Raw genomic sequence first — 27127 nt, 5'->3', positions numbered from 1 at the left:
ACCTTCTGTGTATTTGTGTAGAGAGCATGCATTGAGAGGGACCAGTGACGCTACTGACAGGTGCTTATTTCCTCTGAAATGCACTTGGGCATTATTGGTCAATCTTTAGTCTGAGTGAAATGTAACTACCAAATCATTTTGTCAGGACCGGAACGCTAATTCCTTTTTATAAATTTTTTTCTGTATATTAGCCGATGCAATTGCCTCTCATTGCTAGAGGTCTGGGGACAAACATTTGTTACAGAGAATAAGCAACACATCTGGCTAAAATTTCTCTTTAAACCACATAAATGACTCGTATGAACACCGGACAGATAAACAAGAGATTTAGAACTTCTTTCACTGAAGGATCTGTTTTCAAATGACTGCAACAGATGCCAGAAGACTGACATTATCTATGCTTTGAAAATTCATTTTTACTCTTGCTCTAGGTCAAAAGTCTGTTGAGAGGAAATCTGTGTCTCAAATGAGCTCATCATAAACAAGTAATGACCAATAAGCTTGATTAGCATAGCAGAGTTTACTTTTTTTACACACACACACACACACACTGAATCGACAGATGTACTGTACAGTATCTATGCCAACTGGCCTTAAATTGACTAACAACACTGTATTACAATGTAAACATGGCAACACAGACAACACATCTGTGTTATAAAAAGAATTCCTTGTTTATTATCATAAGCAAAACAATGCAAGATGCCTCTCAGTATAATGGTGGCTCCTTTTAACTGGACATGAGTATGTAAGGGGAACAGAACAGGCCAGAGCGAAGTACAGACTCCCTATTGTGTTCTCCCGTTATTCCACAACAGGAGTGATGCAAGCCCAGCAGTGAGATGGAATGCTATTGGGCTGAGATGTTGTGTAGTACAGAGGGGCATTGTATGTTGGGATGGTCTCACTGATTTATTGTGTAAGGTATTGATAAATTTGCTGTTCCAAAAGGCACAGTATTTGGCTTTATAGTGCTCAACAGTGTGCTATCCATGTGCTTCCATGATTCTTTTGGATCTGACAGCATTCCACAACCAATGGAATGGAATGTGTTCTACTTTCTACTTTTCATGGACAATAAGACTAATAAGGCAAAGACTTACACATACACATTAGACAAATTAACAATAAAGAAATCCAAACCAGTTATAATAACATTGTAATTGTGTAATCAATCAGTGACCATTTTCTTTTCCAATAAATGACAAAGTCACGTCTACATCGCTAAGTGACCAAAAAAAAAAAAAAAACTTTTTGTTGCACTTAAGCACCCAGTGCTGTCAAAGCTCCATTCAAAATTCATTTTGAGTGGCTAATACAGAAAGACACCAGAAACAGCCCTGATGTCAAGCAGATGCTCTGAGAGAGAGAGAGAGAGAGAGAGAGAGAGAGAGAGAGAGAGAGAGAGAAAGAACAGCTCTGCGACTTACCTCTGTCACTGTAGTCATCTACCAGTACGATCTCTGCGATCAGGTGGTCGGGTGTGCGGTTGGTGATGCTGTGGATGGTTCTAAGCAGAGAGGACCAACCTTCGTTATGGAACGGGATGATAATACTGGTGTTTGGGAGGTTTTCAAGATACAGCTTCTGCTTACAGCTACAGAAGAGAAAGAATGAGAGAGAGTGAGAAGCAGCCAAACCCTATTGTGTCTACTTATGCTTTACATCAAATGCTTGATCAGTACGTCAGTGTATAATCCACATATTGTCAATAACAAACACGCGGAAGCCTCTTCAGAACAATGTCATTTACTGCACTCGTAAGTAACTGTGCATCTTGCCAAACTGTAAAAAACATTATTTGAAAACAAAAGGACTGGCATGGGCCGCCCCGATGCCGTGGGCAACGGCGATGGAGTTCAGATCATAAATCAATGTTTTGAGAGGTCCTTCAGTCCCAGCATGCTCATAAAGCTTTCAGAAATCTGTATGCTAATTGCGCTCAGACAAAGCCGGCACTGACAGATGAAGTGGCACTTTATGGCTCACACCGGTCTCTCTAATTCAGCACCCTGACAAACTTGACAAGCCGGCCCTCATTCATACACCTCCATATAATAATCATTCTCGGAGCGCTGCATGGTTTTTTAACATTTCACTTCGATGGCGGTGGGGGAAAAAAAGGACAAAAAAACAACAAATACAGTATAGAGAGAACCACCATGGTGAACAAATGCATTCTGGAGAGGAGCCAGAATCTAAAACAGCCCTGTCTGACCTGTCAGATCAGTCTACTAATGAAATACAGCTCAGGAAGAAGAAAAAGCACCACATTTGCATAGTAATAGGCAGACAGTGACATGTGCATTACTGGAACATGCAACTGTCATAACATCAAATGCTCCAAATCAGCATTAAATCATATTTATTTGCATGAAAACACTACAGTTCAGGATTTGGCCTATGCTATTTTGTAGAAAGAAAAAAGTGTTGTGTTCTAAAATCTAGAAATGTTTCTTTTTTCTTTTTTCTGAAGTGATAGATGTGTCATTGTTAGGATGTTGGTTATAATTCCTGTCCTTGAGGCCTTCAAAGAGCCTTTTATTTTTCTTTAGTTTTGATTCAACAATCCATACTCAAACGTACTAAAATAACTTATACATGTCAGGTAAGTATAAAAACAAATATGTTTTATAAGATTTCTTTTATTTTTATTTTTATTTTTTTAAGAAGTCTCTTATTCTCACCAATGCCATTTATTGATCAAAATACAGTAATATTGTTGAATATTACCACAATTTAAATATTTTTTTTTTTTCTATTTGAATACATTTTAAAATATAATTTATTCCTGTGATGACAAAGCTGAATTTCAGCAGCCATTATTCTTGTCTTTAGTGTCAAGTGATCCTTCAGAAATAATTCTAATATGCTTCATTTCTTGTTAATATCTTGTTAATATCCATGTTGATTTTTTTTTTTTTGATAAAAAATAAAAGCTAAAAAACATTTAGAAAAATACAACTGAGAGAGAGAGAGAGAGAGAGAGAGAGAGAGAGAGAGAAAGAGAGAGATAAACACACATTTTTGTTTTGCTTTTTCTTCAAAAGACTGTGTTTTTAAAACTCTCAGCCATTTTTCACTTGAGAAAGCATGGAATCTGTCCATTTTTTCTTTCTTTCTGCTTGTTAGCACAAGCTGAAGCTGCAGCAGCATCTGTGTATCTCTCTGTTACCTGCATTAAAAGTGAATGCACGGGCATGCTGGCTCCCGCACTGAGACAGTTATTCACATTCTGTCTGTTGGCAGGTTCCACACTGAGCACCACAGGCTTTTATATGGGATGTAAATAAAAGCCCCACACCAGGCACTTCACCGGAACGCTGTCTGCAGTGCTTGAAAGGGGTTTACGCACCTTTACAGCTAACAGCAGGGGAGCAACAGACCAACTTTTTCACCAAGAAGATGTAGGCAATGTTCTCGAACCTAAAAACATGTTTTAAAGACTTCACATTCATTCACATTATGAAAGCCTGGAAACTTGGCAAGCCAGCAAATGCTTAAATGGACCTTAAGCTCATTCTGGCAGAATAAATTGTATTTTAGTTATCGACAACCCTGTAATGAATTGGTCCTCCTTTAGACAGTGACTCTTTGGTACAGGAGTTATAGAGAGATTTGTTCTTGCCAAGGGGGAAATCTATGGCAGTGGAGACATTCAAGGGAAGGTAATGGTGCAGAGCCTTCTGAGAACAATTAATGATCAATCCATCAAGGTGCTCATTTAGATGGAAGTGTGAAACCAGACCTTCTCCTTCAGATCCCGCTAAATGGATGGACTGCACCATCTCTGTCTCTGTTTTTTGCCTTTACACTTTGACACTGATGATAAAGCACTTTCATTGTCATTTGTGCTACAAACTTTTGGGTTACTACTATTTTTTATGTTTTTGAAAGAACATTTCTTTGATCAAAAAACAATGATATTCTGAAATAAAATGTTTTCTGTTTTAATAAATATTAAAATATAATTTATTCCTATGTAATTTAACTCCAGTCTTCGGTGTCACAAAATACTTCAGAAATCATTCTGATTTGCTGATCAAGAAACATCTCTTATTATCATTGATGTTGAAAACAGTTGTGCTGCATGATATATTTGTAGAAACTGTAGGATAATAGATTTTTTTTTTGTTTTTTTTATTTATTTATTTTTTTTTTTTTCAACATGGGCTGGTCACACATTTTATTAAATATTTAGCAATTTATTTGTAATATATATCTTTGATTTAACAGTATGGATACAGAAATAAAGTGAGTCATATTCGACTCATCCTAATATACTGTCTCTCATCAGGCAAACAGCAAAAAAAAATAAAAAAAATAAACAAAGTTACAGTTATCCCTGCTTTACCTTGTTTTGATGTCATATGACGGCAAAAGGTGCACAGAAAAAAACTAATCTATCAGCCTTGAAATCACTGAGCTAATTCATCCTAATTAGATTAACTTCTCATTTAGGACGAAATCATTAATTAAACCAGATTGAGTAAATATGGCCTGCCACAGATCGTTAAAACGCTGATGTCTAGCTCAAGCTGTGCAGCTCTGGAGCCTGGTTACTGTGAACATGCTTTGAGAATCAGCTCTACTCACTTTGGATGTCTGATGTCAGGAAGGGAGCGGTCCAGAGCTATATTGTTGCTGACGTAGATGTTGAAGCCATTCTCTTTGTATACAGAGTCATCACACTCATCCTCTGCAAGCGGGTACGGTTTCCCATGCTCCCCTTTTCCTGAAACAGATGCGGTCAGATATCAGCAACCATGCTGAGCACAGCCAAGATGTTGACAAGGTGAGCATGTGTGTACTAACAATGAACATGCACCACTCCAAAGATAGAAACTACCGCTGTGAGAACTGACAATTTTATTTATTTATTTATTTTTTTTGACTGAATAGCTGAAACAACTCAACCAATGAGCCTGGCCTTTCTCTGAATTCTGACCAGATTGACCGAGTTGCCGGTTGACCGAGTTGCTGGCTCTGCAGTATACATTATGAGCTCAGCCGCTTTCCACTGTGTTTCTCTGTCACAATTGATGGAAATCCTATCAACATTTAATGTAATATTTAAATAAAATGTTAAATTCTCTCATTATCTCACCGTTGTATAATTCTAGATCTGTATGCATTTTTCTATGGACCAAAAAAAGAGCTAATAAAGTTGTGAAGCCAACGGTGCGTGATAAAGTTACTGACTGTCAAATACAAAAAGAGTTGGCTCGCAAATGCCTAAACGAGTCATCAGGAATTTGAATTTTATTCTGTAACGGCTCTACGTCACAAAGTAAAACATTTGCATAATGTCCGTTTTAGGTTGCCAACTTGCCTGCCCACAAACTGTAAAGTTTCTGCGTGTTTAACATCATGTTGAGAAAATGCTGTGTCCTACACTGTGAGAGTGAATTTGTTTGATCACATCTCATAATTACCACAAACTTGTCTATACTTGACCTTTACCACATAGAAATATCCTGCTCCAGTTGTGCTTGTGAATCATTCTCTTGTCAATCAACCACTTCAACCCTTTCATCATAAGACTCTGGCTCGAGTTGGTAAGGTACAAACCATCTTTTCTATGTATTTACAATATCCAGGGCTGTGATTCTGTCATGGCAATGAGCATTCCATTTCCGACCAATCACAAAGAACTGCGCCATCTGACCAATCACAGCAGTGAGGGCTCACAAAAAGTAGGTGTTTTTACCTAATTTAGAAATTAGGTAAAATTAAACCTGTTTTCTGAGAAAACAAACATGTTTTTTGCCCTTGCATACATGTAAACTTGTTTTAGGAGACTCATAAAACAATATTAGCAACTTTAAAAATGCCATTATAGGGGCACTTTAAAATAGTGTTTAGATTTTTTTTGTTGTGACTGTGAAAAAAAATGCAGTTGTAGGTCACTCTTGCTGTATCGAAAATTGCCATAGTAACTCACATTCAGGATGAAAACTGGACAATGTAATAATTTTTTTGTTTCACCTTTTCGGTGTGTAAAAACACTAAGGGAAGCAGGTTGAGGAAGTGACGAAAAGATGCCGGATAGCAAATCTATTAATAATGTCACTGATTAAACCCACTGCCTATAAAAAAAAAAAAGAAAAAAAAATATTTTGGAAATTTTGTATTAGGTTTGGTTTAATAATTAACATTATAGAATATATTATGTCAGTAAGAAGGATAATGGTCCACAGTTTATTAAAACACAGGTCTTCACTACAACCTGCCAAAATAAATCAGTCTAATTAAAAAATAAAATAAAAAAAAACGTGGCAGAAATACTTCTTAAAGTATAATAATCATTTTTTTTTTTTAAGAAATATCACCCAATTTTACATCCGTGTTTTAATTTAAACAGTACATATGGCCAAAAGTAGTAGGAATTACATTTTCATGTGATAACGTTTTAAAAGATTAGCTAAATTGTTAGTTTTATAAACTGATATGTGACCCTGGACCACAAAAGCAGTAATACAGGTCAATTTTTCAAAATTGAGATTTATAAATCATTTGAAAAATGGATAAATAAGCTTTCCATTGATGTATGGTTTGTTATGATTCTGCTGAGATACAACTATTTGAAAATCTGAAAGTAAAAAAAATCTTACCTTTAAAGTTGTCCAAATGAAGTTCTCAGCAACACATATCACTAATCAATTTTTTATATATGTACAGGAGGAAATTTACAAAATATCTGTTACAGTCCTGTGTATGCTAGCGTAGAGATTAAGCGCATGAGGGGTATAAATCAAAATAGGAGTTTAATGAACATCCATAGAGGGGACACTGATGACATAGACTATGTACAACATCACTGCATTAATCACGGACGAGGAAGAACTGAACAGACAGGGTATTTGAGCACACAGGAGATAATCAGGGAACTGTAGAAAGGTGGGGATTAATCAATTAACAAAACAAGAAAAGGAAAAAGACCAAATAAGGAAACTGAGTCACGCAACAGTTCGCCCCCCTCCCGGAATGGTGCGAAGAGGAATACCAGTGGAGGGAGGGTGGGGGTTCTGGAGGCGGGCGTGGGGCAGGCAAGGGGCAGGCAAAGGAGAGGATCCAGGATGGAGTAGGAGGGAGGAGCCCGGAGCAGGAGGAGCCAGATTTTGCTCCAGAGACCAGCCAGGATTGAGATCCACACGGTGGAGTCAACGGCGGGAGGAGCCATGGTGGAGGAGGAGGCGACGACACCAGGGGGCCGACAGACGGAGACTACACTGGTGGGTGAGGAGCCCAAGATGGAGCAAAGCAGCCGCAGAGCCAGGGAGAAGCCGAGGATCCAGAGGGTCAAGGCGGAACAGAAGGCCCAGGCGACCAAGGTGGAGGCGGGGCCCTGGAAGATCACTGCAGAGCCGGAGTGACTGAGGATTGAGGCGGAACCAGAGGGAAGGAGGAGCCTGACAGACCCGGAGGAATGGAGTGATGAGGCGAAGCCAGAGGAATGGAGTCCCGAAGCGGTGGATGGCGGTCGACTGACCAAGGTGGAGCCGGAGGGACGAGGGAGCTCAGTGGAGCAGGTGGCACGCCAGATTGAGAAAGTCCCTAGTATGGTCCTCCAGCGAATGGTCCAGTTGCTCCAGGCACAGGAGTTGGACTGCTGGGATTGCCATTCCGAGAAGGGGGAAAACAAAAAACAAAACAAAAGAAAAATGCCATAAAAAAAAACTGTTTTGGCCCTATGATTCTGTTACTGTCGTGTGTATGCTTGCATAGAGATTAAGCGCATGGGGTATAAATCAAAAGAAGAGTTTAATGAACAGCCATAGAGGGAACAATGATGACATAGACTATGTACAACATCACTACATTAATCACGGACAAGGAAGAACTGAACAGACAGGGTATTTGAGCACACAGGAGGTAATCAGGGAACTGGAGACAGGTGGGGATCAATCAATTAACAAAACAAAGAAAAGAAAACAGGAAAAAGACCAAATAAGGAAACTGAAAGTCACTGAACGTAACAATATCTTCATGGAGCGTGATGTTTAGTTAATACCCTAATGATTTTTTGGCATAAATGAAAAATCTATAATTTTGATGAATTTTTGGCTATTGCTAGAAATATACCCCAGCGACTTAAGACTGATTTTGTGGTCCAGGGTCACATTTGAGTAATATCACAGTTTTATAGGCATAACTATAGGCATAACTATAGACCTATATAAAAATCCATTTAATGAAAAAATAACAATAACATTTAAATTGTAGCTTTAAATTCTGCAAAACTTTTGTTGTTGTTGTTCTACAGGAAAAGAAAACTCACTTGCTTTAAATGTCATAAAGGTGAGAAGATGAAAGTTATAGCTTTAAAGTGCTAAAAACAAGTCTGAAGCAGTCTGTAGCAGTGCACAGCATTTAGTTTTGAGAAGACATGCACACTTTGATGAAATGTGAGAATGCTGTAGAAGCAATGCCTTTTCATTAAAAAATGTTCTAGTTCAAATTGTTTGTGTATGTCGTGAGAAGGTACGTAATTGATCGTTCAGTGTTATTAATATGTCCCAGAGAACAGCTGCTTCTCTGAATCAATAAACAACACTTTATCCTCTCTGAATGTTTAAATGCCAAATGGATACTGAAATCTAGCATCCCTAAAATGTGCTCTCAAACATCTACTGTAGGTACACATTTTCTCTAAAAATGTAAGCATTAATTGATAAAATAAGACTATTTCAACTGTCATATTCTTCCAAAAGAATATATGGCAAATATTGTACATTGCATATCACTGTAATTTTGGAATTACTTAAAACCAAAGGACTCACTGAAACTATTGATGTAAACTAATATTTCATATCTAAGCCAAACAGACTATGGAGTGCTGATAGCAAATTTCTCTCCTTTACCTGCACAGGAGATTTGAAAATGATCAAATTGTTAATTACCTCTCATGCTGCTGCTTTAACAAAATGTAACCGATGAAAATACGGATATTTATACAGAGGATTTTCCTCCATCAGCTTTGATTTTCAAACTCCTGTGAGGAATTTCCTCATGACAGACCGAAGTCAACCCCAAACCACCATCCATCCAGTGTAATTAATGCATTCTGACAGATCTTTTGTCTGATCTACGAAAACAAACAAAACAAGAGAAAAAAACATTCTGGTTTAGAACAACAAATCCAATGCAAGATATCTTCTTTGATGTGGGCAAAATAGAAAGTTTTCAAAAGAAACTACACATAAGGGGGTATTTTCCTTTTTTTGTAAAATGCATCTATTGATAATCACATTTTGAAAAAAAAGGGGCACACAAAACTCAAATGGCACAAAGGGTCCTCGTAAAGCTTTAAACAACAAAAAATGATATAATTACAAATAAACATATATGAGATAATATTCCATCAAAACTGATAATTATGGTTCTATATTCTAATTATGGTATATATATATATATATATATATATATATATATATATATATATATATATATATATATATATATATATATATATATATACCCTGTATGTACTATATGTATGATCTACAGTAAGTGTGTGTAAGCCTTATTCATTAAATACATCCCTTAGTGCATTTCAGCTCAAATTCATCTCTCTGTGACATGTGCATAATTACAATAACTTCACACCCACTCCTCTGGAATTTTTTAATCATAATGTAAAATTACAGATTTTAATACTCCTACTCACAAGCCTTCAGTGTAACTGTGTACACGTGTTTGCCTCTTAAAAGGCACTGTGTACAACAGCTCTATGAAGAGATTAATATTGTTATCACAACTTTTGTGGCAAAACATCAGAAAGCATTGCCGGTTTGATCACTGATGCATTGTGGATAACAAAGGCAAAACACTTCTGTCAGCTAGTGTAAATGCACAGCCAGCATTAAATCTGATAAATATGGGCTCTGTATTGGATCAGCTGGGCCTCTGTTCTGTGTCTCCTAAATTTCATAATGACATGTAGCTTATATAATTTCGACTCCTATATATATATATATATATATATATATATATATATATATATATATATATATATATATAGTACAGACCAAAAGTTTTTTTGTTAAAATTTTGTTTAAAGTTCAAAAGACCTTCTCATTCACAGAGTTTTCTTTATTTTCATGACTATGAAAATTGTAGTGTCACACTGAAGGCATCAAGGGCTATTTGACCAAGAAGGAGAGTGATGGGGTGCTGCGCCAGATGACCTGGCCTCCAAAGTCACCAGACCTGAACCCAATCGAGATGGTTTAGGGGTGAGCTGGACCGCAGACAGAAGGCAAAAGGGCCAACAAGTGCTAAGCATCTCTCCGGGAACTCAAGACTCCTTCATCAGATGCAAAATACTGCTGCCTGCCACAGAGCATCTACACAGATTTGCTACTGCCAGTACATCCATAGACATGCTGCTGTGACCATTTAAAAATGCTGCTACTGCTCATATAACATACGTACAGTATTGTTCAAAATAATAGCAGTACAATGTGACTAACCAGAATAATCAAGGTTTTTAGTATATTTTTTATTGCTACGTGGCAAACAAGTTACCAGTAGGTTCAGTAGATTGTCAGAAAACAAACAAGACCCAGCATTCATGATATGCACGCTCTTAAGGCTGTGCAATTGGGCAATTAGTTGAAAGGGGTGTGTTCAAAAAAATAGCAGTGTCTACCTTTGACTGTACAAACTCAAAACTATTTTGTACAAAAATTGTTTTTTTTTCTGGGATTTAGCAATCCTGTGAATCACTAAACTAATATTTAGTTGTATGACCACAGTTTTTTAAAACTGCTTGACATCTGTGTGGCATGGAGTCAACCAACTTGTGGCACCTCTCAGCAGTTATTCCACTCCATGATTCTTTAACAACATTCCACAATTCATTCACATTTCTTGGTTTTGCTTCAGAAACAGCATTTTTGATATCACCCCACAAGTTCTCAATTGGATTAAGGTCTGGAGATTGGGCTGGCCACTCCATAACATTAATTTTGTTGGTTTGGAACCAAGACTTTGCCCGTTTACTAGTGTGTTTTGGGTCATTGTCTTGTTGAAACAACCATTTCAAGGGGATGTCCTCTTCAGCATAGGGCAACATGACCTCTTCAAGTATTTTAACATATGCAAACTGATCCATGATCCCTGGTATGCGATAAATAGGCCCAACACCATAGTAGGAGAAACATGCCCATATCATGATGCTTGCACCTCCATGCTTCACTGTGTACTGTGGCTTGAATTCAGAGTTTGGGGGTCGTCTCACAAACTGCCTGTGGCCCTTGGACCCAAAAAGAACAATTTTACTCTCATCAGTCCACAAAATGTTCCTCCATTTCTCTTTAGGCCAGTTGATGTGTTCTTTGGCAAATTGTAACCTCTTCTGCACATGCCTTTTTTTTAACAGAGGGACTTTGCGGGGGATTCTTGAAAATAGATTAGCTTCACACAGACGTCTTCTAACTGTCACAGTACTTACAGGTAACTCCAGACTGTCTTTGATCATCCTGGAGGTGATCATTGGCTGAGCCTTTGCCATTCTGGTTATTCTTCTATCCATGTTGATGGTTGTCTTCCGTTTTCTTCCACGTCTCTCTGGTTTTGCTCTCCATTTTAAGGCATTGGAGATCATTTTAGCTGAACAGCCTATCATTTTTTGCACCTCTTTATAGGTTTTCCCCTCTCTAATCAACTTTTTAATCAAAGTACGCTGTTCTTCTGAACAATGTCTTGAACGACCCATTTTCCTTAGCTTTCAAATGCATGTTCAACAAGTGTTGGCTTCATCCTTAAATAGGGGCCACCTGATTCACACCTGTTTCTTCACAAAATTGATGACCTCAGTGATTGAATGCCACACTGCTATTTTTTTGAACACACCCCTTTCAACTAATTCAACTAATTGCCCAATTGCACAGCCTTAAGAGCATGCATATCATGAATGCTGGGTCTCATTTGTTTTCTGAGAATCTACTGAACCTACTGGTAACTTGTTTGCCACGTAGCAATAAAAAAATATACGAAAAAACTTGATTATTCTGGTTAGTCACATTGTACTGCTATTATTTTGAACAATACTGTATATGAGATAATCACATATAAAACATACATGAAATCACCCCGTAGCAGATCTATACGGGTGGAGCTGGAGAAGGTGAAGGGTTTACACAGGGCAGTGTGATGCTTTTGGGCAGCTGTGGCCTAAAGGTTTGAGAGTTGGACTAGCAACTTGAAGGTCTCAGTGCTGGCAGGAGTTGTAGGTGAGCAAGGCACTGAACCCCCAGTTGCTCCCCGGGTGCTGGATATGTAGCTGCCCACTGCTCCGGGTGTGTGTTCACGATGTGTTCACTACTCTCACTGCTGTGTGTGTGCACTTGGATGGGTTAAATGCAGAGCACCAATTCTGAGTATGGGTTACCATACTTGACAAATGTCACAACTTTCACTTTCGCATTATGAAGCTCACTGCAACTGCCACAGCAAGCAGTAGCCGAATATTTGAATGTTTGAGCAGCAAGCTCATTGGCTATTGATACAAAAACAACCAATCAACTGCACCCCATGAATAATGATGTCATTATGTCAGATTGAGTTAAAACCTATTGGCCTTGTGCCATCTTACATGTACTGCTGCTGCCCCAAAGAGCCATGTGAACTACTTGTATTACTATCTATGTGTGCCTGAGCTACCATGCCGACCAGCTCAACACTGTTGGCCTATGGCTATGTGAGCCTTGGCTACTATGCTGACCAACTTAACATTATTGGCCTATGGCTATGTGAGCCTTGGCTACCTTGCTGACCAGGCTTTACACTAGTGGCCTATGGTTATGAGTACCTTGTCGACCATGCAGACTGGCGTAACACTAGTTAGAATGTGCACTACTGTATGTGCAGTTAACAAATAGATACTTTGCAAGCTGATGAGAAAAGACCCAAGCATCCACCTGAGCAAAACATATTAAGTCATTTGATAACTGTAATTAATGTAACTATGTTATAATCTTATTGTGTATTAAAGTTAATAGGATGGTAAAGAGAGTGTGAGTCCGCACACTCAGCACAGTTATGTAAAACATCGATCTAAGAAAGAAGCAAATGTGAACATTGAGGTCAAGCAGCTAAATATGCCGAACCCCAGTTAAAATACATACAATGGGAATGCTTATTTCATTTAAGCCTTTTCTAATGCCCTCAACTTGTTGACATGTACTCAGAACACTTACAGACTGCTCGCTGCTGCAACTGTAAAAACACAGATACGTAAATGCTACTTATTTAAACATGAAACTTAGTTTAAACTTAGAAATTGATTAGGCAGACCACACAATATGTACAGTTATATGCGTAAAAGAGTATTCACTTATCTTAGATGTTGATTTCTGCTACAGCAAGCACTAGTTGATTATTTGAATGTTTAAGCAGCAATTTCATTGGTTGCTTATACAAAAAGTAACAATCCCACTGCGCATTTTTGGACGTCCAAATTCGGTCCAAATGACGTCCAAAAAAATTACCCAGTTCAAAGGTCAAATATTGAACATCATGATGACGTCCAAGTTGGGTCATGGTTGAACGTCCAAATAGTGGACCTAGTTTGCTCGTCGAATAGATGTTCAGAAATGGTCATGGACCGACGGACCTAATATAGACATGATCTGCACGTCTATCCGACATCCAATGTTTAGTGGGATCAGTTGTCCCACATGAATAATTATGTCTTTATGTCTGATTAAATTAGAGCCTATCGGCCTGCACCATCTAGAAGAGTTTGATGATAGAACTTTGTATATGAAGATGATCCTACAAAATTGGAATGAGCTACATTTCAATTGAAAAATGAATACGTATGCAATGTAATTTAATTAAAGGGGGGGTGAAATGCTATTTCATGCATACTGAGTTTTTTACACTGTTAAAGAGTTGGATTCCCATGCTAAACATGGACAAAGTTTCAAAAATTAAGTTGTACGTTTGAAGGAGTATTTCTGTTCCAAAAATACTCCTTCCGGTTTGTCACAAATGAAATGAAATGAAAACTTTCTTCTTTTAGTTTTTCAGTCGCTCAGGCACATCATTAAAAAAATAGCTCAGCAATGCATTTCTAATGCTCGGATCTTCATAAAGGCTATGCAAATTTTGGGAGGTGCAGTTTCTTCACATCCACTGACAGAACAACATCTGAATTTGATGGTCTTACTTGACATCTTTATCCAACCGCAGTATGGCTCTCTACACTTCCTTGATTACATACAATGATGACACATGCTAAGGAGCATGCCAAGGGGAAATAATGCCATAACGATTCTCAAGATTTCAAATCAGAGTAGAAAAATATAATTTGTATTTTAAAGTTAGTTAGGAAGTTTTTTACACTGTTAAAGAGTGGGATTCCCATGCTAAACATGGACAAAGTTTCAAAAATTAAGTTGTACGTTTGAAGGAGTATTTCTGTTCCAAAAATACTCCTTCCGGTTTGTTACAAGTTTCGGAAAGTTTTTTTCGAGTATGGCTCTGTGTGACGTTAGATGGAGCGGAATTTCCTTATATGGGTCCTACGGGCACGTCTGCCGGAAGAGCGTGCGCTCCCTTATAGCACAGCACTGAGAGTACAACAGACTTCACTGATCAGAGCGAGAGCGTCGCGGAATGTCACAAAAGAAGTGTGTTTTTGGTTGCCAGGGCAGGACAACCTGCACAGATTACCAAAAGAGAAACAGCATTAAGGGACCAGTGGATGGAGTTTATTTTTACAGAGCATCAACGGAGTTGTGTAAGTGTTTGTGTTTGTTCCCCTGCATTTCGAAGATGCTTGTTTTACAAACAAGGCCCAGTTTGACGCCGGATTTGCACATCGTTTATTTCTTAAGGATAATGCAGTCCCAACGAAAAAGGGTCACGATCGTGTGTTGGAACCGCAGGCGGTGAGTAAAACTGCTTCAAATATCTCTGTGTTGTTAACTTAGCTATCGGCGTGTAAGCACATCAAGTAAACAACACGTGATGTTGTCATCAAACTGCACTTTCCACATGTACAGCTTAAAAAAAAAAAAGACGACAAAGTGGAACTTAGTCATTTTCCAAAACCGCTAAGCAAATATATACAGTTTAAGTACATACCACATAGAGACGTCGTTGCTGAGGCTGCTCTTGTTAAATTTCAGCCTCTGGATCTGATTCTGGATCATAAATAAATGCTGAATCTGACTGTTAGCCATGGTTTGTTTTGGTTGTTTTTTTTCCTCAGCTTCCAAACGCTCTCAACGCAAAAGCCTACTGGCGCTCGTGATTCTTTAGCTCCACCCACAAGTCACGCCTCCAGCCGGTCGTGTTTTTCCGGGAAAAATCGGTACAGACTATCTTTCTCTTATGAATATAATAAAACCAAAGACTTTTTGGAGTTATGAAGGATGCAGTACTACTCTATAGGTACTCAAGATTAACAGGATATTGAGTGAAAACGAGCATTTCACCCCCCCTTTAAACAATTGCAGAGTTGTTACAAATATTTTGTTCTTTTTTTGACACATGTACTGTATATATTAAGCATGTTTTTAATTTGTTTTTATTTTGTGAACTTTATTATGGCTGTGGTGTATTGGAATTGTGGTTGTGTTCTGTGCTGTGCTATTCAAAAATGATTGTGTTGGCTTCAAGGAACAAACATCAAGCCACTATGGCTTTTATATGTATGTTTCAGCAGTTATTAAGATCATTTTTAACGACAGCTATAAAACTCAAATCCCCACGCCTACTTAATTTGTTGGCCTTGTCCAAATAGATCTGAGAAGATCCAATTCTATTCCTTGGCATTCATGTACTACCATCTCCAATGAACTAGATTCATAAAAATTGGTTTTATATATATATATATATATATATATATATATATATATATATATATATATATATATATATATATATATATATATATATATATATATATATATAATGGAGGCTGCTATCTTAAGATTTGTCATCAACAGATGGTGTGCACTGAGAGCCCTCTGACAGAATAATGCAGCATGCTCCAACATGACAGGTCAACACAGAACAGTTGGGCCGAGTGGGCCATATGCAGAAGGACGTGGTCCTGTCTGCAGGTGCCAGAAAAGCCATCCTCCCTCTTATCTGACAAATCTTCCTGGCTAATACACTGACTTTTTTTTTTTTTTATTCAAAAGAGCCAACACATCTCTACCTTCTCTCATACAGTTATGTGCAACACACAATTATTAGCCATACTGAGGACTTGCATTTCGCATATGGGATTTAAGAGTATTCACAAGTATCTGAAGTTAAAATTATTTCCAATGTAAAACACTGCAATGTTAAAAAGCATTCACCCAAACTAATTCAGGCCCTCAAGAGGCATTCAGAAAATAAAGGGAGTATGTGCAGAGCTACCAAAGCTACAAGCATGTATTTCAGTGGGGTCATGAAATGCAGTTTAAATATATATATATATATATATATATATATATATATATATATATATATATATATATATATATATATATATATATATATTATGTTTTTGAGGTTAGTTCAGTTTGCAAATTTTTTGCAACAAAAAAATATTTGTAAAAATTATCCTTTTGAAAGGGGCATCTTAAAGAAACCTCTTGAAGAAGCATGTTGTGTGATTTGATACTCAAGATGACAACGGCTGTCAGAGCTGTATGTTTGAGCCTAAATCAGATCCCAAGGCAGAAGAAATTGAAATTTAATCACAGTGATTGTAACAGTCTGTTTAACCAAGGCAATTGTTTTTCTTGCTTAATTTCTGGTTTTTAGTTTTAAAAGTACCATTATTTTTGTCATGCCACAAAAGACACAACATGTATGTAGGTATGTACTGTTTATTTTAACAACACTCAACACAACAGTGATTTGCTTGGTGTCTTAATAGCGTTAAATGATGGTTTGACATTTACTACAAACACTGTAAGATTACCAATAAATACACTTACCTGTGTTGCATCCAAGGACAAAATGCTTGGCATAGCCATGTCTTTCAATAAAAGATGTATTGAAAAACCAGCAGCATGTTTTCAGACATTCAGACAAGTGAAATGTGAGGAACAAATGAAAACTTTCTTCTTTTAGTTTTTCAGTCGCTCAGGCACATCATTAAAAAAATAGCTCAGCAATGCATTTCTAATGCTCGGATCTTCATAAAGGCTATGCAAATTTTGGGAGGTGCAGTTTCTTCACATCCACTGACAGAACAACACCTGAATTTGATGGTCTTACTTGACATCTTTATCCAACCGCAGTATGGCTCTCCACACTTCCTTGATTACATACAATGACACATGCTAAGGAGCATGCCAAGGGGAAATAATGCCATAACGATTCTCAAGATTTCAAATCAGGGTAGAAAAATATAATTTGTATTTTAAAGTTAGTTAGTAAGTTTTGATTTTTGAAACTTTCAGTGTGTTTTTATTTAAGCTTTTTTTTATTGTAGATTAACCTCTTATATGTGTAAATTTCAATACCATTTTTATTATCCATTTCATGACCACTTTACAAGAGAACATCATTGTAGATTTCATTGGATTTCTACATTACGTTCAAACAAGGAAACGATCTGGTGATGCCTGCAAAGACTATCCGTGTCAGTTATTCACCGATCTATAATTGAAACTGTAGACAATTCTAAAAGTTTGCCAAGCTGTGCTTGGCCAACAATCATATCTTATCAGCCACCTTGGGTCATCCTTGGAAACCAGAAGAAAATGGCTGAATAAAATAAACATTGAAATAAGCATCTTGACTGCCATTTATATCCTTAACTGCAGAGGACCTAATGTAGCTCAAATTTAACACTGCAAAAAGAAACCCTTACATTATTAACCAGCCGTAAATTCAGATGGATCAATAAAGTCTCTTTAGCCACAGGGGCAACCAGTTGATTTACAGAGACAGCTTGGCAGGGATTCTAAAATAATGTCCTACCCTAAATGAAAGCCATAAAGAAAACGTTCCTCTTTAGTCTGGTTGATGTCCTTTATGCTGTGATAATGTGAGGTTTTCATATGCTTTGAGAGGCACAAGTATTAATTATAAGAAAGCAAGGGACTGTTCTAAAATATTCAGTGGATTTAGTGTCCGTACCAACACGCTGACTGTCTTTCCTGATGCTCTCGTTGTCATGCCAGTCTCTTCTTCTCGAACCGTCTGTCCAGGTATAAATTTGTCCATTATTTAAGCCCAATGGGAAGCCCTGTGGAGAGAGAAAAAAAAAAAAAAAACTTTTTTAAAGTGAGATATACATGGAAGATATTCAGATAAAGTCAGATTAAAAAAAGGTAAACCTCAAATAAAAATACAATGAAAAACAACAGCAAAAGCATCATTATGAGAGATAATTAAACTTCACTTTGAAACATTTGCAAGAATCCCCTGAGGTAACTTGTCCACGCCTAAATTGCCCTATAATGCAATAATTGATTCTTCAAACATAGCTGTTGTTCGAACAGACATTCAATTGCCTGAAATCAGTGTAGCCAGCAACTTACTTAATGAAAAAGCTTTCCAATCTGATCTTTAAACATTAGACTGAATATTTCAACCAAATGCAAAATTCTCCTTTAAATTTCATCAGCTGCATGAAAAATTATAGTGTACTTGCATGTCTGTTTTATGCGTGATGCAGCCTTTAATCTGTTGAGTAATTGCACACACACTTGTGCATATTTGCCTTCCTGGTAGGACATCCATCTAGAATTTTTCAATCTCAAGGAAACAGAATTGGTGCCAACCATCAATTCCATCATGCCAGCACAGCATGCCACATTTTTTCCTTGTGGACTCTTCTAAATTGGTAACGAAAAAGCATCTCAAAATTATCATGTAGAGTGGTAAAAGGTGTGCAGTAGACAGAGCTTGTTTAAGTGCAGCAATGTGCTCCTCTGTTGTACCAACGCCTCTTCTATTTGTGCAATAGGCATTTACAGGGTATAAAAAGTGGAGTTCTAGAAGGTCTAAGAGGCCCCATTTGATCTACAATTTACCCATTCTCACAGACAGACCCCTGATAACAGCTCTTTTCACTGGCAGCAGGTGCTAATGCACTGGGGATGCACTAGATCGAATGGTTTTGATGAAAGCTCAGAGAGATGGATTCAGGAAGCCATGCTTCCACCATACAGTACATGCAGAACAAGTCTCCATGCCTTTTAGTGCTTTGTCTTCGTGCAAACTTCACCAGCGAAATGCTACAAGCAAATTGGAAATGACAGAGACTATTCACTGAAAATGAATATGGCGAAAAAGACACTGAGATTTTTTTGAGAAATGATTTAGAATGCTACTTAGCCCAGTGGATTATGGGAGGCAGGTGCTTGGATTCTAGTAGCAGCACTGAGGATTTTGCCGGCTTTTTTCCACTGTGTTTGTGAATAATTTAAAAACAAAAGCATTGCTTTATTAAGGCCTCAAAGAGTTTGTGGTGGAAAAAAAATTAAGAACACAAGCACATCCGAGTTTGTCAAAGGGGAATATTACTAGAAGAATGTGACATCGACTTGACAATAGCAAAAAAGAGAACTGCTGGCAGCAATGCTGGGTATCACTCTCCCACAGGGATGCAGAGGCATCTGATGGTAAGACTTTGTGGCAGAGCACAGGTGGAGCTTGCCGAGGTTATTAATGTAGTGGTTGACTTAAGTTTACTGTGAGTAATCTACATGTAGGCCTCGTCCCAAATGACACCATCAGTAAACTGTGAATTAATGCACCAAAAGCTGTCAGTTTGTAGTCTTCTAGAAAACACAAGACTGCATGATATTTACAATATGTACTACTCATGTTTTCAAAAAAAAAAAAAAAAATATTTCAAATAAATCAATCATAGTCAACAGTTTCTGGGATGGAATAAATTCCTGGGATTAAAATTAGATGGCATTTTAGTAAGAGTAAAATTTATAAATATGACGAAAGGGTGACTAAGCACATTAAAACAAGGGCTATGAGGGGAAAAAATGTGTAAAAACTGAAAAACTGAAGAAACAAAAAACCTTTTGCTACACGGTCACATATGTATGGAATGGGACAAAATGGTCACATAATTGTTTAACACTTAAGTCAGCATGAAAACACTGATGTGGCATTTTCACCTAAATGAATGGCATGTTTAACTGCATTATCAGCTGAGATCATAGAAACAACTGATTAAAATTGCTTTTTAAGAAACGCTACTATTGACAGATGTACGCATCTAGTAAGAATATTGCTAAAACCCAAGAAAAGCTTAAACACTCAAACCCACAAGGTCTCAATTTTGCAAAGCCACAGTGCTTCTTATTTCACCATGCCCCGTATATAACTCACTCTTACAATACAACAGGACTCACATTCTTCATTTATGATGGCCTACATCTGGGGCTGAAGGAAGTTGTCTGTCCTCAAGAACTAGACATATTAAAAAAAAGCACAGCGCAAAACTCACAGTAGTCCAGTGTTTCTAATTTCTTCTTGTGTACCAAAATAGTGAGGATGGCAGCAATATACCAGACACAGATGAACTTTGAAAATAAGGTGTTTTAGACTCTAGTCTCCTGAATGTTTCTCTTTTACCTATTTTTCCCACACAGTAGTTTTCTGGCATGCCATCAAACTCTGTTTTCCTCACATCGATTACAATAAATTTAGCAATTACCGACTCGGTCAAGACTGGAATGGGGTGGCACACGGCACAGTGTGCTGCCTAATTAAAAGTGGTCAACAAAGTGCAGTGATAGATGCCGCTTTCAAAATCCAATTCTGCCTTCAATATCCAATTCTTTTGGCTGCTCTAGAACTGAATCATGTAGGAAGAGTGTCACTCTTCAAAGTGTTCCCCCAGTACAAAGACAAATCAAACCAAAGAGACAGGAAAGAGATAACAGAGCCGTTTGATTTCATTTACAGTAGTGAAGCACATCTAACATCGGCTATTTTTATTCAAATACATAATGTTTTTCATTACAATTAATTTAATATATATTTAAGATTACAATTAGAGCTGTCACCATTAATTAGTCATTGAAAAGGACAGAATTCCATTGATAATGTTTTAATTGTTTTCTTCGTATTAGTTTTTTTTTTTTGCAACCATTTTAAAAACAATTAAAATGTGATTGTAACTGGAATGTGAAGCAATGTCTTGATGTAAAATAGCTTTTGTGTTGTGTGTGTGTGTGTGTGTGTGTGTGTGTGTTGGGTGTATAGACTAGCAATTTAAAAACAGTACAGACTGAACAGAAGAACACGTCCTTCAAAATAATTTCTTTATTGTTCCATATAATGTTTGAACGACATGAGAGTATACTCTCTATGAAATTATGACAGAATATTGATTTTTGTTTTTGTTTGAACTAACACTTTAATAACAACATTTGGACAAGTAATAAGGGTACCACTGTAACACTTCTGTTTTGTTTTTATCGACTTTTAGTTGTGTCTCCTGGTTGTCTTATGTTTTGTTCACATTTCCTATGTTCCCACCCCTCATTTGTTTCCATAGTCGCTGATTACGTTGCACACCTGTTCCTAGTTTTGTTCTAATTAGTTTGTGTATATCTTGCCCTCTTTTTGTTCCTTTCTTTGTCTTGAGTTGTTTGTACTGTCACACGTTTTATCCTGCAAAAATCTTTGTACTTGGATTATCTTTGTTTTTGTTATTACTAATAAAGATGCACTGCATTTAAATCCTGCCTACTTGTTTTCCTGACCTCTCCTTGACAACGACATGACCAATGAGAAGTTAACCTGAACCCTGAATTGTTCTGATCTTGAGATACAGTGAATATGGCATTCAAACATATTAAAGGTCAGGTTTTTGAAGGTGCAACTGTCTGAAAGATACTTGAGGAGAAACTGAAAGGAAGATGGTGCAAACAATGAATGAAACGACTGTATGGTCAATTAGTATGAATAAACTTGTTTCATAAAAGAACTACTTAAATCTGAACATAATGGCCGTACTGATTTGACTCTTTCAGAAATGTTACATTCAAACTCTAAAGGCCTTTTTTTTCAACCCCACATTTTGCAAGCTTGTTCACCTTGCAATTCTCTGCTGTTTTTCTCCTCCTTTCCTCATCGCCCTTTCTCTTTTTTCTACAGATAAGCAAGCAGATGTTTTATGCACTGCCAGCACCGCTATCTAATTATGTCGTTTAGCAGTGCTGTCCAAAATCCCCATTGCCTGAGCTCTTTTTCACATCTTCCTCCTCAGAGCTGGTTTTCAATGTCCTGAGTCCTTTCTGTCAGCCGCCGCTCCTCTGCTGGCATTGTGATCGCTGGTGCTCTATGCGCTTTGTTTGATAAATAGAATTCTTGTCTGAATGGCCTACAGTAGGCGTCAGCAGTGGTGAGACTGAACTAAGCGAGGTTCCATAAACAGGCACTGCTGATGAGGACAAGGACAGTTTAAATTAGAGTTTTGTGTAGCTGTCAGGAGCTATTTGATCAAGCCGGCTGACATTGATTGAATGCGCATATGTGTTGGTGTCAGAATGCCGTGCATCTAAACATCACATTAAGTCAAGACATGAGTCTGTAAGTGTCATCAACAGCATCAAAGTAACACGTTCTGTGATGCCCTGGGAATTCAATTCTCCAAGGTTGTCTCTAAGGAATGAGAACAACTTTGGCAAAAGAAGGAGAACTGCCAATTTAAAAACATTGGATGTCCACTGCATGATACATCATTATCTGAGAATACGGGATCATCTCCAGTAGGTGCAGCTAATGAGAACATCTGCACATCAGAGCATTGCTTCACATAGTGCGTGATGAGTTCAAACAATAGAAGGAAAAAGACACGTCCAGTGGAGCAGCAACCATTGTGTTCTGATCAACCACATCACTTGCCCTGTGTCTGCCGCAAGAGATCAGAGAGCCCATCTTGTGCACCTGTGAAATAAATAAGCCCCATGACAATGACACACACAAAGATGGGAAAAATGGAAATGCCTGTTGAATCTGACATCAGAATTGTAGCTATGTGCATAAATCTCTTAAAAAGTTGGTAATACAGTATATATATTTTTTCTTCTTCTTTCTGGTCATAACTTTTTAAAGTCACTGACAAAACTGCTAGTTGGTCAAACTAGTACTTAAGACAAAGTCGTAACACAGTGACTATATTTATGCAACTGCCCCTTGTTTACAGTCATAACTAGGTCATGAGCAGTAGAGCATAGCACGGTTAGTATGATCGTTTCATCTTTTTATTATCATTAAAACCGTATTAGATTACCACAATTTGAACAACTGGCCATAAATGAATACTGTCCATCATAAAGCACAGATTTCAGTAACAGTCTCATTTGCGCAAAGCAAGGTAGTTTAGTTTTGAGTCAAAACAGGGCGAAAAAGCTGGGAGGTTGTAAAAGAGTGAGGGAATAATAAGGGAATTATTCAAATGAATATATGAATTCATTAATTATATGAATGTACCTCTGAAGGTTTTGACTGTCTTCTGAAATGATTGGATGGCATTTTGTTTTCATCTTTGCTCCATGTAATAGCTTACCTAAAACAGCAGTTCTCAATTCCAGTCCTCACGCCCCCCAACCCCCCACTCTGCACATTTAGTATTTTTCTCTCAGACATTTGTTCTATTCAAACGTAAGTGCCCTGTGAAGTGGACATCACAGGATATCCCGCCATGATTCCAGTTCGAAGTGAGAATACTGTAGGTTATATGTTCCATTCAAAGTGCTTTGACGTGTGCGAGACATGATTTTGTCTGGAACTATGAGCAGATTTTTTGAAAGTCGGAGCGTTGAGGTTTTCACTCGCTCCGAGAACGCTCCGCTACCACTCTGTCACGAGCACAAATTATGCCAACTCACGCATTAAACATAATTAGGGACGAGTGGGCAAGGTTAAAGCATGTTGTAAGTTGTACAGTTTGTTAATCTCCGCTCTAAACTAATTTGCTGCTACATTGCTGCACATGGACGGAGCACACAAGCTTGCACATAATGTAGCCTACAGATCGTGCGCATACGTTCAGGAATGAAGAAAAATTGAAAAGTTACAGCATATTTTCTCGGTTTCTGAAGTGACTAGCCTCAGCTTTGCCATAGTAGAGAGAGATGTTTTTGAGAGCAGTCAATTAATCATTTAATATGGATTTGTGTTAACTGTAGTGTCCCAATAAACCATGTTAAAACTATTAGTCTAGTATTATGCATGTATTTTTCATTTAACATAATTTCTGAACAAAACAGATTTTTCAAACATAGTGAAATAATTTAACTGCGGAGCTGTGTTTCTGGAGTGGAGTGGAGTGGAGTGAGGAGTGGAGCGGGGAGCGGGAAATGGTGAACCAGGAGCGGAGTGATTTTTAAAGGCTTGGAGTGCGGAGGGAAAATTGTTGCCACTCCACTCCACTCACATACTCCCGTGTGAGACGTGAATTTAAATGTCCATGTGTTGCGCAGCGCAAATCCGTGAATGAGTGTTCTGAAGTGAGGTAAACTTCAACAGAGTAGGGAGCAAGGAACACTGTATAGGGAGCATGTCAATGTGAACAGTTCATGCACAGAGCTCACTTCTAACGAGCTGATTATCTGAATCAGGTGTGTTAACGAGTGAAATATGCACAGCTGGGGGGAGCGAGGACTGGAATTGAGAACTGCTGACCTAGAGGAAGTGTTCTTAATAACAATGCTTTTGAGGTTTATTTAGAAATTATAATTTTGACATATATTTTCTTTATTTAAAGGCTGAAATGTGAGGTTTACCTTTTTATGAAACTTTTTCAAAGGTTTATTTGAACATTTACATTAGATATCTAATTCTTGAAATCTTGAATGCTATTGTTTTAGTGATTATGCAGACAAAAAGTTTTTATTAGCTGTTTGTTGATTTTTAAATATAAAACTTGGTTAAGTGATTTATGTGTATGTGCTTTTTTAACATCTCCAGCACATTATAACAATACCGTGATTGATAATACTGATAACCGTGATAATTTTGGTCACTATTATCGTGTATATATATATATATATATATATATATATATATATATATATATATATATATATATATATATATATATATAGACACACACACGCTGCAATATCATGAACTTTTGAATGGTAGTTAAGTTAAGAGTGCAAAAATTCTAAACGAGTAGCAGAACTGAAGTATTGGTCTAATGGATATTCGGGTGCCTGCATGAAGGAGAAAGGATGCTGTGAAATACGGTGATGCTCCAAACTTCACATGCTGCTGAGTTTGATTTTTACATTAACCTCCGGCGCCCTGTAGAGAGAGGGACTCCAGATCTGATGCTGTTCAGCATGAGCAACATCCACCTCCTCTGGAGAGAGATTAAATATCTGCTCAAATTACAGGAAAGTATAGAGCCAGCCACTGTGATTATCACACACACACACACACACACCTAGCTTCCATTATTCAATTTCTGAAACATTCCTGATGGTCACAGCGTGTCTGTAACTTGATTAATTCCAGGGCTTTTAAACTTTATTTCTTTTTATGAGACTATTCATTTGGGCAGGACTCATTTACCCAGAATCATCCTCATGAAATTAAAAACTCTAAATATCTTTTTTCTCTCCTCTGTGGCCTTTTGTTCTCTCCCTCTTTCTTTGTTACTCTCTCTCTTTGAAGTGCTTCCACATTACTTTCAAATGCTGTTCTAACCCTCTATAAAGCAGGAGATTAGCAACAGTAATACCTATAGTGAAGAACTGGAAAATAATGCATGGAAACAAGGAGGACGTTTATGAATTTATAAAACAATCTGTACTAAGAAAAAGATAAAAGTATAGAATCTAGTAGTCCCAGCCTCAAACATCACACACACAAACTGCCCATGAGCTATTGATGATCTGTCTGATACAAAATACAGAGCAAGCTTCCCATAGTGCATCCTGCTGCTATCCACTCCCCAGGTAAACCACTCACATGTACCAGGCCAGCCACCTGATCTAAAAGAAAACGTGATTTATCATAAAGTGTAACCTTCTTCTATTGCTCCATGGTCCAGTTCTGACACTCACATGCCCACTGTACAGTGGGGAAAATATTTATCTGATCCCCTGCTGATTTTGTAAGTTTGCCCACTTGCAAAGAAATAAAGGGTCTGTTATTTTTATGGTAGGTTTATTTTAATGTATAGAGAAAGAATATCAACCAACCCCCAAAAAACTAAAACAAAAATGGCAAATGATATAAAGCTTAGAAATTGATTTGCATTTCAGTGAGTGAAATAAGTATTCCCCACTAAAAACAAATATTATATAAATATAAATATCCCCACCCCACACCCGCAAATTGCATCCTTCCTTGCACCACTTTTTGTTTTGAAGATGCTCTGACCCAGTCGGCTAGCCATCACTATTTGGCCTCTTCACTCAGTTTTTAATGTTGTTGCTGATAAGTGTGTGTGTGTGTGTTACTGTATATACAGTCACAAATGGCTCAATATACAGTATGCTCTCAAATAGCTTAAAAAGGTGATTTTTTTTTCACTCAAAGATCAATCATAATTTGATCATTCCGTTGAACACATGGTTGCTAAGTAGATTACAAATGTTTAATGTAAAAAACATTTCAAAAGTTTGAGGTCAGTGAGTTTAATTATTTAATTCATTATTTATTAATTTTTATTTTTTTGTAAGATTACTATACTCTATACTACTATATCTACCATACTCTGTTTAACTAAAATAAAAATTATATTTAAACATGATTATACAGAACATATATAAAAAATCTATGTGAACATAATTAATACAAGAAAATAATCGCCTGTAAAATCATTGTTAAGATTACATAGATGGTCAAACACCTCCATGTTCTACACAATTTTAAACTATACTGTGAAAATGTTTGCTTCATCAAACCCTTCTAATAAAGAATTAGTCACTTAATTTGCCAAAGTTTTGAGAATTTTTTTTTTTGTGCAAATTTCTTTGGTGTTGTCTTTCCAGCCTTTTATGTAGACTGCTGAGTTAATCACATATCACTGATAAAAAGAAAAGAAAAAAGAAAAAGAAAAAGATTTATTTCTATCTAAGCTGTCAGTTCTTGTCAAAAATATATTGCAATGTCGACCAGACTGTATGGCGACGGCCAATCTCTGGCTACATGACACCAAAAACAATGCTGT

At 37.3% G+C, this 27127-nt stretch overlaps 1 protein-coding gene across 1 annotated transcript in view; it reads right to left on the bottom strand.

Moving 5' to 3' along the window:
* The window catches only part of LOC113112166 (polypeptide N-acetylgalactosaminyltransferase-like 6), a 161445-nt gene that overhangs the window by 108031 nt on the left and 26287 nt on the right, over positions 1-27127 (bottom strand). Inside the window, exons 3-5 of the mRNA XM_026277634.1 lie at positions 18103-18211; positions 4597-4735; positions 1431-1597 (exon numbers count right to left, since the gene is read on the bottom strand). Coding sequence (XP_026133419.1) covers positions 1431-1597; positions 4597-4735; positions 18103-18211 — 415 coding nt within the window. The remainder of the gene's footprint in view (positions 1-1430; positions 1598-4596; positions 4736-18102; positions 18212-27127) is intronic.

This window comes from Carassius auratus, chromosome 1, assembly GCF_003368295.1.
Source record: "Carassius auratus strain Wakin chromosome 1, ASM336829v1, whole genome shotgun sequence".
Taxonomy (NCBI): domain Eukaryota; kingdom Metazoa; phylum Chordata; class Actinopteri; order Cypriniformes; family Cyprinidae; genus Carassius; species Carassius auratus.
Note: the sequence above shows the minus strand (reverse complement) of the source record. Positions and strands in the feature narration are given on the sequence as shown.